Raw genomic sequence first — 16,167 nt, forward strand, 5'->3', positions numbered from 1 at the left:
CAGCATGTTTTCTGTACAGTCAGGAGCAAAACACGTTTATGGATGTGAAATGTCCAAGACTATGTATGAACTGGGGCGGGATGTTCTTGTGACCAACCATATGTCTGATAAAGTCATGCTTCTCAATATGAAGTCTACTGACATGACAATACCAAGAGATTTGCCATGCAAGTAAGTATACACACTTGAGAGTCACTTCTGCTCACCCTATCTCAAAGTATCAATATTGAGCTTTCCCTAGATGACAATTCAGGCAAGAAAACTTCAAAACTGATTGCTCAACTTACATTGTAACATTTCTGTGGATGATCAAACTCAAATATTAGCATTGTAAACGTGAGGATTGTGCCTCGTGGCTACTGGCCGCCGTCACAGTTTATTAATTTTTTTCAGTCATTTATTCTGTGCATTTGCTGGATATTAAATTAAAGAGTGAAATTTACACATTCTAAAAGTTTAACCAGTTGACTATTTACATTTCTGAAGATTGCTCAGTCTGTAAGTAATGTGTATGTATAAAGTATTCCACACCTGTCCTGATATTGATATTGAGACAGACCTTCCATTTGTATAACAATACAAACATGTTTTGAGGAGAATCATTGCAGTTTACTTTTGTTTATTGTCCACTATATATAGGGTCCATATCTTCCTTAGTGCTAGGTCTGGACCTATAGTTATTCCATTGTGTTTATCAACAGGAAAAATTACTTTGTTGATCCTTTAGCATGAACATGTTTCATTTACTTTGAAAAACAAAAAGCTTGTCAAGAAACCTGAACATTTTAATACTTTTTGATGAAGAAAATAGCAAAGAAAGAAATGTTGATAAGCATATATTGCCACTTGATACATATTGAATGGTATTATTAAAACTTCAAAAAATTCCATGGTTTATTCAAATTCCAAATTCTGATACAATAATCTTGAAATGTCCAGATGATGAATAAATGTTAATTTTCTGATGACAGAGTGTCATTGGTTGTCACAGAGACTGTGGATGCAGGTTTGTTTGGAGAAGGTATTGTGGAGACATTACAACACGCATGGCAGCACTTACTGGCTAATGATAGAGACACCCATCACCAATATCCAGTATGTATTCATTACATGTACAGATGTTGCATTATTTGCTGCATTTAATGTGTTTTGAAATTTTATGTACTAATTAGATCTGATAAAACTTACTGTTAATCGTAACTTCAGATCAGGCTGTATACTCCAACAAACCATGCTGTTACAGGGGTGTTATTTGAACCTCTCGGAGGATTAGAGAATAATTCATTTCATTGTAGACCAAATGCCAGTCTACTCCTAGCCTCAACACAGTCGCTGTGCCTAGAGATAGCCATTTATTGCCAAGTGCTAACATAACATTTTCAGAGACTGTGTTGTGTTTGTAATGAGATACAAGAGGCTTCACTCCGAAACTGCTCCTAGGGACTGACTACTCTCAGAACTAAGTGACTGACCATGCACTGACAGATGGTAATGGTCAGACATAGTGATTGACCACTACCAGATGAAGCGAATGACCATTGCTGTATTTAACAAATAACATTAAGTCCTGGGATGTTTTAGAATTTCAAAAGTGATTCATGTACATTATCAATTCTACAAGATTTCATAGTGCAAGTGTAATATACTATACCCACAATGCACTGAAATGTGTCATGCACACTTTCTTCAACAACAGCATATCCTTGAGTGATAATAATGTATTTTGCTGATTTATTATTATAATATAAACTGTATCTTCAAATGATATATTTTGCTTGATTTGATCCAGTTCAAGTTCTCACTGTTGTGGATCAATTGCAATTACTAATAGAGCTACTGCTATTTTTCTACTCATGAAATAGTACAGTTCAAAATTTAAACCACCTTGCAAGACTTACCACTTTGTTAATTTGTAGCATAGAATTAAACAAAAACAGAAGATGCACATAGCATAGCATAGTAGCATAGCATAGCATAGCATGCTGCACACAAGTTTCACACTGTTCTGTTAGCTGCACAAAATGAAGCTCACTGCTTCTATATCATCTTTAGGGATGTACTACACAAATGATGCACAGTTTTGTCTTCTGCTGTACTGTTTATGCATGGAATCCACAGCGTTCAAAACATGTGCATGTAGCCGCATTGTCCTGCACAGTCGTGGTAGCACAGCTTCCTGTGCAGTACCAGTGCTGTTCCAGTGCAGTATTTATGTTTCTTCTGTACTGCACAGCTCCAGTGTAGTTTCATTTTTGTAAGGGAATCAATGTTATACTCTACTATCAGCTAGCATGGTTGAAAAGAAATGCAGCCTTAGTTCTTTTACTAGTCAGTGAAAGATTAGGCAAATACGGCTAGTTTTCAATTGGGTTTGAACTCACAACATACGGCATCCGGTTGGCTAGTGGAAAGGCAACAGACAGAACCGCTCGGCCAAATCCCCTCTCTCAAAAAAGAGTGGTTCAATAACTGGGCTAAGTTGTTACATTTTTCTGACTGCGACCGCTCCACATGTTGTAGAGTTCTGATAGAACTCAAAAGTAAGATATTATAAAACAAAATAAAACAAAATGAAGGACACATTTTCAATTATAAGTTTTCCTTTGACCTCACAATACTTCAATTTTTATACATATACCATCAAGAAAAGTAGAATTTTGTGTGCACTATAAAAACCCAAACAGAACATCGGTTCTGTAATATTGATCATTTCCAGGCACCCAAGCACATGGGTCAGTCACAATCAGGGTGCTCTAGACAGATTTTGACTTGTTACATTCTAATATAAAAAAATATTGTGCAAACTGTAATGAAACATTATTCTCAAAATGAAACAACAAGTAGAACCTAAAAGGCCGCATCGAAAAAATTGTGTTTTTTCGATGATTTTGAGCTGTGTAGTAAAAAAATACCCTAAAAATGGGTCAAAATGAGCGTTACGGCGTTTCATCTGAAAAAGCACATTTTTTACCTTCTCGTGTCTATTTGTAGACGGAGAAGGTATTAGAGTTGAAAACCAGTATGCTGGTGTCAACTTCTACTTCCGTCTGTCAAGATCCGTTGACGTCATGCCATTGTGATGGGTCATATCATAAACTGGTGGGGGTGTTCATGGTTCAGGTTGAGGTGTAGGAGAACGATTTTGAGCTGTGACAAAAATCAAAAGGGACTTAGCAGCATAGCCACAGTGTTAAGCCTTTCTCCAAGGTTTCTTAGTTGACTACGATCTATTACAGACTACTGAGCTGACGTTAGGGGTACTCACTTGCACTAGTGTTTGATACTGAGTTGCGTGGATATTCCCTCATGGCCTCACGTGATATGGGCCTGTTGCATAATCTGCAGATGATCTGAGTCTGAAAACGGTCATTGTGTAAGCCTGTCGGCATTTTCCTAGCATTTTTTCTCATTTAATTTTGCAAAATATCGGCGAGTACCTCAATATTTCAAGATAACTCTTTCTTCCCAATCGTTTCCTGGAGTTTCAGAGTCATATGAACGAAAATGAGTGAAAGTTTTAGACAGGAAAATTGGACGTCGGCCATGTTCAATGTTTACAGTACAATCAGCAGTTTATGTGGAGAAAATAACTAACAAACACCGTTCATTATGCCCGCCCTCTGGAGGCAGACCTTCCCATATGAAGTACCACATTTGATGCTTGTGGAAATTAGCTTGACCACACGAAGGTATGGAAATCCGGTCACGACATGCGACCTGCGACTTCAAAACTGCGACCTGCATCCTGCGAGTTTGAAACATGCGACCTGCGACTTCGGCATTTAGACCTAGGTGTAACCTGCGACTTCACAACAGCGACCTGCATCCTGCGTGTTCGTCAACTCACAACTGCGACATGCGATCTGCGTCCAGTCTGGTGGTTCAGATGGGAGACTGATCTGCATGTGATTCCAGAAACTGAAAAAGAATCATAATTACGCTTGACACTAAACGAATCATAATTACGCTTGAAGATAAAATCCACAGATCGTTCAATTTTCCGTCACAATACAGGACCATGTTCATAGACAGTCTGAGAAATCAGAGAGGTAGTGGTATCTTGTCCTCTTTGTCATATCAAACATTTCCCTTGGTTTTGAACCCAATCTTCAGTTTCTTTGGCCGGGGGGGGGGGGGGGGGGGGGGGGGGGTGGTAGTTTCTTGGGGGGGGTCACCCTGTTTTTGACTTTGGTGATAGGGGGGGTCACCATGTTTTTGAAATGCCCAATAGGGGGTCAGTGTGTTTTTGGATTTCAACACAGGCTCATCATTGCCTAAAATGCATCATGTCAGCCACAAATTTCATCATTCAGTTGCATTTTTCATCGAAGCTCATCTCTTTCCTAAATGACACCATCTATCACTGATATTACTTGTGACTGCTTTTCATACTCTTAATATAAACACCAAATACCTAAAATCATGGATCAGGTCGTGATCTTGCAGGTCGCAGTTTCAAACTCGCAGGTGGCAGCTAGGCCAGAGCACCCGGAAGTCGCAGGTTGCAGTTTGACAAAAATGCAGGACGCAGGTCGCAGTTTTGAAGTCGCAGGTCGCATGTCGCATGTCGTGACTGGATTTCCATACAAAGGAGCATTTTAACTTTTAGAAAATGACAAGTTGAATAAGAGCGTATTCTGAAAATGTCAAATACTGAGGAAAAATGCACAAATATTCAAAATAAACAGGTTAACTGACTGGTCAGCCATAAAAAACAATGAAAGTGTTTATGATCAAAAGTTTTTGAGATGCGCACATTTTAACAAAAACAGAAATTATTAACATTATAAATATAAGACCAAACTATTTTTTCAGGGATGGGACAGGTTGGAAATGAGGGATGAGAGACACAGGCACTCCTATTGCTGCATGTGGATGCAGCCACACCATTCCGTTGACAGCATACTTATTCACTGTGTTGGGTTCAAGTTCCATATTGTACTGACTGTCATACAAGGATAACATTAGCAAATCAAATCAAATTAGAAAAGGATCAATACTGTTGTGTGGATTTTGCTGAACATGGCTGATTTTAATATTTCGCCCAATATATTTGGTATCCAGCAAAGGCATACTTTGATGTGAAGTCGTGTACAAAATGCTTAGTTTTTAAATTTAGACTGAGCCCCCTTCTTATGGACGAGGGGGAGTTTTTTAAACTTGGGTTAACAAATTAATCAAAATTGGATGAATGTTTGCAATTTTTGTTTGGAGCACAATACGCTTTGTTGGGTGCAGTAACTTCTTAACAGTTTTTTTCTTGATACTCCTATTGCTAAAAACTCTACCAGAACCCTATTTATATTAGAAGCTATTTGGGTATTAATTTGGTAGCCATATTTAATTTGTGAATGTTATCAAAGAGTCTTTTAAAACATTGAACCGTTAAAGGTGATACTTTATGTTCAAGAAATATATTTAAACTTCAGAACGGCTGAAATAGATTGTTTAATACGTGATATATGATAGAAAATGTCTTTTGTAGGTATATTGGCCGCCCTATTGGATTCATGCAAATTAACAAAGTGCAAACGCAAATCATTGCAAGCCAAAAATCGTTTTTCCATGCAAATGCAATACACTTTTAACTTTGAAATCATAGAAACAGCTTGTTTAACCCTTTGACTGCTGTAATTTTTACATCAAAATTTTAATGCAATATTTTTACCAATTTCTGTGAATTTTTCTGTACGTTTTTTTCATAATTTTGGACCAAATGGATATCACTTATCATCAGCTACAGTTTTTTATCAAAATTTTGGCAAATAGCAGAAAAAATGACAATTGACAAATATAGACCGGCGCTCAAAGGGTTAATACGTGGTATATGACAGAAAATGTCCTTAGTAGGTACCGTATGTTGACCACCATATTGGATTTATGCAAATTAACAAAGTACCTATGGAAGTCATTGCATCTCAAAAACTGTTTGTTCATGCCAAACAAATATACTTTTAACTTTGAAATCACAGAAATAGCTTGTTTAACCCTTTGACTGCTGTACTTTTTTGACCAAAATTTTATGCAATATTTTACCAATTTCTGTTAAATTTCTGTACGTTTTTTTCATAATGTTGGACCAAATGGATATCATTTTTCATAAGCTACATTTTTTTATCAAAATGTTGGCAAAATAGCTGATAAAATGACTGTGGTACATTTTATAAAGTTAACAAAAATAGACCGGCGCTCAAAGGGTTAATACGTGGTATATGACAGAAAATGTCCTTAGTAGGTATGTTGACCACCATATTGGATTTATGCAAATTAACGAAGTACCTATGGAAATCATTGCATCTCAAAAACTGTTTGTTCATGCCAAACAAATATACTTTTAACATTGAAATCACTGAAATAGCTGGTTTAATACGTGGTATATGACCGAAAATATCTTTTGTAGAAATGCTGGCCGCCATATTGGAATTATGCAAATTAATGAAGTGCCTATATGAAACATTATACCTCCAAAATGATTCCCCGAGCCAAATTACTGGTGTCAGACGTTGAAATCACTGAAATAGCTTCTTTAACATGTGGTATATGGCCAATTATGTTATTTTGTCGGATAGTTGGCCGCCATATTTGATTTATGCAAATTGGGCATATTTCCCCAAGGTGGATTCGAGTAAACTTTTAATATGTTGTTCTGGGTACCTCTCTAAAATGCATTCTGAAGAAAAAAATTCTGTTGCAATTTGTGGTGGGTTAGGTGCCAAAATCTTGCAGATTGACTGGACTAAATTTGGACTGTTAATTCTTATTTCTGAATTATTTAACTTTTTTCCACGTTGAACTATCTTTAGGCAGTTTATACTGTATAGCTTGGAATTTTTTTGATTGATGTATTTAATCATCTTTTGGGTTCTTTGGGTCCATATCCCACCTCATGCCCCTACATCATCAACTATTTGCCAACAACTCCATGCCAACAACCAATTACCTGACCTGGCCACACATTAGAGAAGGTACAGCGTCATTGACGGTATTTTTTAACTTACTTTTTGAAATTGTTAGTCTAAGATTAATTTTTCAATTGTTCAGTATATTTAAAGCATTAAATAGCATTTCTTCTTTCTTTTGCAAGTTATTTCATCTGAATACATGGATTTGAATGGAAATGGCGTTATAACAAGTGAAATGGGTGTGCCATTACACTTTTTCTATTTTGACAAGAGCTGTAATTTATCTTTCTATTATCACTTGGTAAACATTACCCTAGAATGTTTCCTAAAACATCTATTTGATTGGAAGACCAACTTTGTTTAGTTTGTACTAAATGTCGATAGGGTCAATGTATTGATTATGAAAGACAAATCATGAAAGTTGCCCACATTTTTTGTCCTAAAATTTTGTAGCGTCCGTGACACCCTCATAACTTTCAGCCATATTCAGATAGTAGAGATCTGATGTGATTAGCCAAAGTGGCCCTGTTTGCCTTCCTTATGTGTTATAAAAAATAAATGCATTTCACTTATATTGTTTCAGGATATCAAAAAGCGGCCAAATGTAGTGTCTGTTACTGCCGTAGTGTCCGTATACTCTTCATGACTTTAAAAGACTTCTGATATAGAGAATTTGTGTTTAAAATTGTCTGTTAAAACTGATAAAGAAGTTGCCCCTTCGAGTATTCAAATGTGTAGTGTCTGTGACGCTACTGAAATACAGATCACAATATGTTGGAAACTAAATGTTCAGTAAATCATTTATTGTTCACTTTATAGTGTTACTAGGACAGTTTTGCATTGTATAGCATTTTCTACATACCAGTTATCATTGTCTACATACCAGTTATCTCAAGAATTTTCGCATTCAGTGTTGTATTTCTGATAAAATTTTCTGGTTATTGAAAAATACCAGTACTACAAATATTCTTTATGTCAAACTTCCTTAATAATATGTTTTTGATTTGTTTGTAATCTATTCTTGTCATAATTTTACTATTTTTACAGGTTTACTGGTTATAATAAACAGTTCCTGAATGTGTAGTGTCCGTGACGCTTTTATCAGACTACAAAAATGACTAGAAAACTAACAAAAAATAAGCAAACTTTTGCTGCAAATACTATTAATGTTTTCTAAAGACTTCATCAATTGCAGTAAAAAATAACTTAAATGTACTAAAGCTAGCTAACTAACTAAAACTAGAGGAATCATAAGCTCATGGGGAGAAAAAAATGAAAAATTCTTTTTTTCGTAACAAATCATTTTGCAGGAAATCATGCAAAGCTGGGTAAAATCCTGATACATTCACCTTATTTTCTACAACAGCTGTATATATTTTCTGGTTAAACTTTTAAAAAGAATATTTGTACAAATGTTGTATAGTCTACTATGTTATTTCTCCATCAACTCATAATATTTTCTAGTGTCCGTGACGGTGTGTCAACACAATAAAGAACTGGTTGCCATGGAAATACTGAGAAAGTTTGGTTCACAACTTTTCAAGCAAATATGTACCAAACCTTAAGCTTTGTGAATTTAGTATATTTAGATATGTGTCTACAAGATGAAATTTTGACAAAAGTGAAACACTCTAGAGCACCCTGATTGTGACTGAGCCGACAGTACCTTCTTTAAGTGCCTCCTCACATTTAAAGGACACATGGACGATTGCCAAAATATGTCTTGCATTCTACATGAACAGTTGCACAGGCTCCAAGACTCGACGAGAGTGTTCCATCAGTCCTGTTTTTAAAATGATCTACGATTTACTGTTGACATCCATGTATCTTCAGTCAATGTTAGACATACCATTGCACATTACTGCAGATTATTAAAATGTGTAATGTTGAGGTCTAGTAGCTGACTTCAACATTGGAATTGAATTATGCTATGTGATAGGTAAAGTCAATGGATCTGTCCTATGTCCCTACCTCATTTTCTCTACTGTCTATTTTAACAAACCAATTGTAAACTGAGTACCTTCACCTCTGACAATACCGTTTTGTGACTCAGACTGATCTTTAAGTTTGTGGTTCTGTAATTGTGTATGATGATGTTTGAGATTGGTTCTTTTACAAGTACTACCGGGTAGCAAGAAATCAATGGACATCACATCAGGTGACATTTGATCAAAACTGATGATATGATATATTTATGGTCACAGGGGCACTGTACTTTTGTCATGTATGTCAAAGTGCCAGTATATGTCTGATAACATTGAAATTGATTATTTGTATAATACAACCATTTTCAGTAATAGAGCGCGAAGCCACTGTAGTGAACTGCAATAAAACTGCTTACACTAATTACCCGTAGCCGTGGCCACTTTGGTGTTGAACAAGGCTACTTGATAAAGACCAAAAAGTCTGCTTGTACAAAGGCAAAACTAGCTCTGTCTGAGGCTCGAGTTGTAAATGAGAGTTTACGATTGGCACCCTGTGTTCAAGATTAAGACACAATGTAACATTTTTACCATGCACTGGTCCATGTACAAATCTTTTTTATTTCAACTTCCCCAGACAAACTGTCTGCATGAGACATACAATGTTTCGACTTTGCCAGCTGGCTACAGCTGAAACTAATTAGTGTGAGCAGTTTTATTGCAGTTCACTGCAGTGGCTTCGCGTTCTATTACTGAAAATGGTTGTAGTAATGCTGTACTTCATGGATGGCATTTGAAAACTTAGGAATGAAAGGGAAGTATCATATTTTACAGCTTCCAATGAAGATAATGAAAGAAGTTGATGTTGTGATCAATGCCATGTTTCTTACAGATCAATGGTAAAGTGATTCCATCAAAAGCCATTGTCTTTGCCCAACTCGTTGAATGTGAGGCAATTAGAAAACAACACAGGTAAATGAACTCATCATATGTTCATCTTGTTGTTTTCAACAGATGTATGCCAGTCTTTGTGTGTACTGAATGTGTGTCTCTGACTTTGTTAATTAACATTGATATGCACAATGCACATTTTATCAACTTGGTAGGCTATCCATCATATGTCATTCCATGTCTCACTTACCTTTCATCTGATGTTTTTGTAGAGTTTTGCAAAGGGAATGTTAATTGGTCTTTTTAAACTGCTTTCCCTCATTGGCTTTCATATCGTCATCATATGAATATGGTTCAAACAAGTAGGGCATAATAAGATGTCCCATATAACATATTGTTACAAACTTGACCATTTCAAGACTCTAAAGAGATATATCATAATATGATTTTCAATGACTCATCCTTCCAAGACATAAATGACTGTGTTGAATTTTATTAATATGTGCATAACGAGTGTATACCAACTGATGTTGTGGATACTGACAGTGTATGTCAACTGATGTTGTGAATACTGACAGTGTACTACAACTGATGTTGTGAATACTGACAGTGTATGCAAACTGATGTTGTGAATACTGACAGCGTATGCCAACTGATGTTGTGAAAACTAACAGTGTTTGCCAACTGATGTTGTGAATACTGACAGTGTATGCCAACTGATGTTGTGAATACTGACAGTGTATGCAAACTGATGTTGTGAATACTGACAGTGCATGACAACTGATGTTGTGAATACTGACAGTGTATGCAAACTGATGTTGTGAATACTGACAGTGCATGAAAACTGATGTTGTGAATACTGACAGTGTATGCAAACTGATGTTGTGAATACTGACAGTGCATGACAACTGATGTCGTGAATACTGACAGTGTATGCAAACTGATGTTGTGAATACTGACAGTGCATGACAACTGATGTTGTGAATACTCACAGTATATGACAACTGATGTTGTGAATACTGACTGTGTATGACAACTGATGTTGTGAATACTGACAGTGTATGCAAACTGATGTTGTGAATACTGACAGTGTATCTGACAGTGTATGACAACTGATGTTGTAAATACTGACAGTGTATGACAACTGATGTCGTGAATACTGACAGTGTATGCAAACTGATGTTGTGAATACTGACAGTGTATGACAACTGATGTTGTAAATACTGAAAGTGTATGACAACGGATGTTGTGAATGCTGGCACTGTATGACAACTGGTGTTGTGAATACTGACAGTGTATGTCAACTGATGTTGTGAATAATGACAGTGTATACCAACTGATGTTATAAATACTGACAGTGTATGACAGTGTATATCAACTGATGTTGTGAACACTGACAGTGTGTGTGAACTGATGTTGTGAATACTGACAGTGTATGACAAATGATGTTGTAAATACTGACAGTGTATGTCAACTGATGTTGTGAATACTGACAGTGTATGCAAACTGATGTTGTGAATACTGACAGTGTATGACAACTGATGTAACACCAGTTGTCAACACTGACAGTGTATGCAAACTGATCTTTTGAATACTGACAGTGTATGTCAACTGATGTTGTGAATACTGACAGTGTGTGACAACTGATGTTGTGAATACTGACAGTGTATACTGACAGTGTATGACAACTGATGTTGTGAATACTGACAGTGTATGCCAACTGATGTTGTGAATACTGACAGTGTATGTCAACTGATGTTGAGAACACTGACAGTGTATGACAACTGATGTTGTGAATACTGACAGTGTATGACAACTGATGTTGTGAATACTGACAGTGTATGCCAACTGATGTTGTGAATACTGACAGTGTATGACAACTGATGTTGTGAATACTGACAGTGTATGACAACTGATGTAACACCAGTTGTCAACAGTGACAGTGTATGCAAACTGATGTTTTGAATACTGACAGTGTATGTCAACTGATGTTGTGAATACTGACAGTGTATGCCAACTGATGTTGTGAATACTGACAGTGTATGTCAACTGATGTTGAGAACACTGACACTCAGTGACAGTGTATGCCACGCAGTATATGTCATAGTTATCTTCTGTGTAGATCTGGCAGATCTGGGTTAATATGGCAATATTCATTTTAAATCTTCATGGAAGTGCTGTATTTTGTCATTTTAGCTGTGACAAGTGTGCCTTTGTGCAGCTTTTATTATCAGGTTTGTGTTTCCACATATCGGATTTACCCACTGTTACAGGAAGCAGTTTATGCGGAATAGTAATTTATATGTAGTTATAACCAGTGTCAAAGAAGAGCAATACAATGTTTACACTTTTGTTGTTCCTGTTTGCAGAATTGCTCCCCTCTGTACCACATGCCTCATACTGTCGCTGTTTGTGTTTGTGTCGGTTTTTAGTACCCATGGACACCGTCCGGGGGGACTTATAGGTTTGGTCATGTCCGTGCGTCCGTCCGTGCGTCCGTCCATTCACACAGATATCTCAGAGACGCCTGGAGCGATTTCGTTCAAACTTGGTACAAGGATAGTACCCTACCTCATACAGATGCACATCGATTTGTTTCACAATGCGATCAAATTTGGCCGTGTTAGAGAACTTTTTAGTTTTCACCTCCATAGACTTCCATGTATAAGGCAGTCCATAGACTCCCATGTATTAGACAGTCTATAGACTCCCATGTATAAGGCAGTCCATAGACTCCCATGTATAAGGCCAAGAAAAATAAAAATTTAGTTTCTCATCGTATTCATATTGCAAAAAGGATGCAGTGACAGTTTTTAGTCCCCACAGATAAAGTCCAGGGGGCTTATAGATTGGGTCATGTCCATCCTTGAGTCCATCCGTGAGTCCATCCGTTCATGCAGATATCTCAGACACTTTGACAAAATGTCACATGACCTTGGTGACCTTTGACCTCAAATATACATATTTGTCCATAACTCAGTAACCACAAGTGCTAAACCTTTCATATATGGTATGATGGGACACCTTATGATGCCACATATTGTACCTCATTAATTATGCACATATCTAATTTTGAGCGAGCCAATAGAGCTAGAGGTCTGATTTTTGGTATATAGGGATAACTTAGCAATACAATTTTTTTGACAAAATGTCACGTGACTTTGGTGACCTTTGACCTCAAATATACATATTTGTGCATAACTCAGTAACCACAAGTGCTACACCCTTCATATATGGTATGATGGGACACCTTATGATGCCACATTAATTATGTGCATATCTAATTTTGAGCGAGCCAATAGAGCTAGATGTATGATTTTTGGTATATAGGGATAGACTATAGGATAGAAATTGTTTGACAAAATGTCGTGTGACCTCGATAACCTTTGACCTCAAATACACAATTATGTCAATAAATAAGTAACCACAAGTGCTATGTCCTTTATATTTAGTAGGATGGGAGACCTTATGACAACACATGCTTTACCTCATTAATTATGCACATATATAATTGTGGGCAAGCAAATAGAGCTTGAGGTCTGAATTTTGGCATTTATGGATTAATTAGAAATACAATTTTTTTTTCAAAATGTTACGTGACCTTGATGACCTTTGACCTTGATTATGCATATATATGCATAACTCAGTAACCACAAGTTCTTTATATACAATGCAAGATCCGAGGTACATGAATATCCGCATTGATTAAGGGTCATTAGCATAGAATTTTAATACCGAAACAATGCTCATTAGTGTAATCTGCATATTTGAATATCATTATACCTCGCATCTTGCACTAATAGGTTCTTTACGCTTCAATTTTGATAGGATAATAGACCTTAAGATGTCACATCTTGTACCTCATTTATTATGTGCATATGTATTTCTTGGCTGGCCAATACAGCTAGAGGTCTGATCTTTTTTCCCGATTTAGAACCATAACTTAGACATGCCTCTTGTTTCAAATTGGGAACAATGACATAGACCTATGTGTCCATAGATCTGAACACATACACTCCAGTGATACTTCTTAATGACCACATTTCCCTGCCCCATCAAGACTAATACTCCTATTACAAGTGGGGACTATGTCATTGTCAATGACTTGTTGATTTGTACATCTGGATACTACCAGTATCTGCACAGCATGGAGCATGTGTACATGTAATTGTAGGGCAGCAAATACTGACCAGTGTGGGACAAAAAGTCATTCGAAATTTTTTGATGACTTTTGACCTGCTTTTACATATCTTAGCATCTACACCAGGTACAGCTGTGGGGCCAGCTAGAGGTTTTGATTTGTTGGATCTTGACTAACATGGTACTAAAACTTATTTCAAAATTTATAGATGAACTTGAATGACCATTGAACTCCTTTTATGTATCCCACCAATTAAGCTACATACCCGGTGCATTATGGTAGCATTCATTGTACTGACTGTTCTACCTCATTAATTATGCACATATCAAATCCTTTGGCTACATATCAAATCAATAGGGTTACAGGTTTGGTTTTTGCTGGATACTTTTCTGCCTAATTTGGTATGACCTTAGATGACCTTTGGGCTTTTGGCTTCTTTCATGTATCTTTCCAACTACGACAGGTACAGCTACACTATTTGACAGCATTTTCTTTGATACTAAATAGGATCATCAGAGCTTCAGTTAGGATTTTCAAATCTGCGTAAGGCTGTACGCAAATGGTTATTTATTTGCGTAAAATGTATCAAAAATGCATACATTGACAACTACATGTAAGGTACCTATAAAATAGCAGTATGTGATATTGAAAACTGGTTCAAAAGTCAATGAATAAAGTGTTCAATAAATATCAGCAGTGACAATGTTCTTTCTTTGATGAGTTTTACAATACTGTTCTGTTCTATTCCTTGTCGACGGTATTCAATTCTTCACTTTTTTTGTCTACCACTTCCGACAATGTCTTTGCTGCCTGAACTATATCATCGCTGCTCTGAAGTCAAATTCATTAAATTAATCAAGTCTTGGGCCTCCCATAGTTATCACCATCAGATTATTTATGACGTCTTCACTCAGACAGCTACATTTCAATGTTTTGATCCTGTTTTGGGTATTGAACCCACTTTCACATGAGACAGATGAGACTGGAATCACGACCGCAATTATGGCCAACTGCAATATTCGGAAAAAGTTCACAATATTCGTAAAGAAGTGTGCAGACCGCCATAAAACTATTATTTCTAAGTCCATGTAGCTTCAGCTTACATGTTGATATTCAACGCGGAGATCTTCACGGTTTACCGGTATGAATCAGGAGCAATGGAAAAAAAAAATTTGACAATGATGAACTGTATTGAACATGTTGCATTTGTATTGGTACAGCCTTGAAGGAAACAATTTACGCGACGTGATTGACAAGATGTAGGACAAAACATTCTAAAATCATTGAACATATTTTGTCAGCAAACATTTTATTTTTTGTCATGGATAAACTAAGCATTGGAGGAAAACACCTTTGCTCATGTCTTTGTTACGGAGACTGGTTTTTTCAGTGCGTATCGGATTACGCAGATGTCAATTTAGTTTGCGTACTTTAGAGAAAGTGTGAGTGAAATACGCAGGATTTTCCGTTAATGGAAGCTCTGATCATGAGATTTATTCGTAAATTTTAGGTTGATCTTTGATGACCATTAAAAATATTTTATTTGGTTCAATAAAAGTGATACATTATATTGATTGTTGTGACTTACCGGTACATATGATCACATACCATACTATTGTTCCTACACAATCTATCATCCTCAACCAAACCTGTTCTTGGACTTGTTCCTAGGTACACTACAGGTATCTATTGTAGCTTCAGTGTCATTGATGCTATTTTCGTTTTTTTTGATCAGAGTAACTGCACATCAAATTGGTAACTTGACTTTGAATTGTGATCTGATAAGTGCTACCATGGCTGCTCAATGTAAAACCAGTAATTGTACAGTAGAACCGTACAGCACTGAAAGAATGTCAACTGTATGCTCTGGTTTTACACCTCTTTCAAATGCCTTCAAAGTCAGAGATATAGATTTCAACAGTGCTCAGGTATGTTAACAGTTCTTCTTGATCAGTTCAAATTTGTTAGGGTGGCTCTGACTCTATTTGTCAAGGGAAGGATAGAAAATTTTGAATTAACTTAAGTTAGTTAATTTGAAATGATTTTGGAATGTGGTATTGTTTTCAGGTTTCAGGGCAAGTATTGGGCCCTTCCAAAACAATGAATTCCCTGCAAAAACAATGAACTAGTAAACCCCATCAAAGTGTATATTTTCTTAAAGCCTAGATATTAGCAAATGCCATGATTTGTATTTTGCAATCATCGTTCACAGAAGGATCATGATATTAGACTATTATAAAACTAGTTTTTATAAGTGAAAGTGTTTATACTTCAATTTAATTTTAAGTCAAGATTCTTGTAATAATAACCA

The 16,167-nt window shown here is 36.4% G+C and overlaps 1 protein-coding gene across 3 annotated transcripts in view; it reads left to right on the forward strand.

Annotated features, from left to right (window-relative positions):
- LOC139130336 (protein arginine N-methyltransferase 9-like) overlaps positions 1-16,167 on the forward strand; it is a 41,042-nt gene that overhangs the window by 4,007 nt on the left and 20,868 nt on the right. For all 3 annotated transcript variants that reach the window (XM_070696092.1, XM_070696094.1, XM_070696093.1), the window contains exons 3-6: positions 4-171; positions 972-1,095; positions 9,717-9,796; positions 15,592-15,784. In XM_070696092.1, the coding sequence (XP_070552193.1) occupies positions 4-171; positions 972-1,095; positions 9,717-9,796; positions 15,592-15,784 (565 nt within the window). The remainder of the gene's footprint in view (positions 1-3; positions 172-971; positions 1,096-9,716; positions 9,797-15,591; positions 15,785-16,167) is intronic.

The sequence above is a fragment of the Ptychodera flava genome, chromosome 4 (genome assembly GCF_041260155.1).
Source record: "Ptychodera flava strain L36383 chromosome 4, AS_Pfla_20210202, whole genome shotgun sequence".
Classification (NCBI taxonomy): domain Eukaryota; kingdom Metazoa; phylum Hemichordata; class Enteropneusta; family Ptychoderidae; genus Ptychodera; species Ptychodera flava.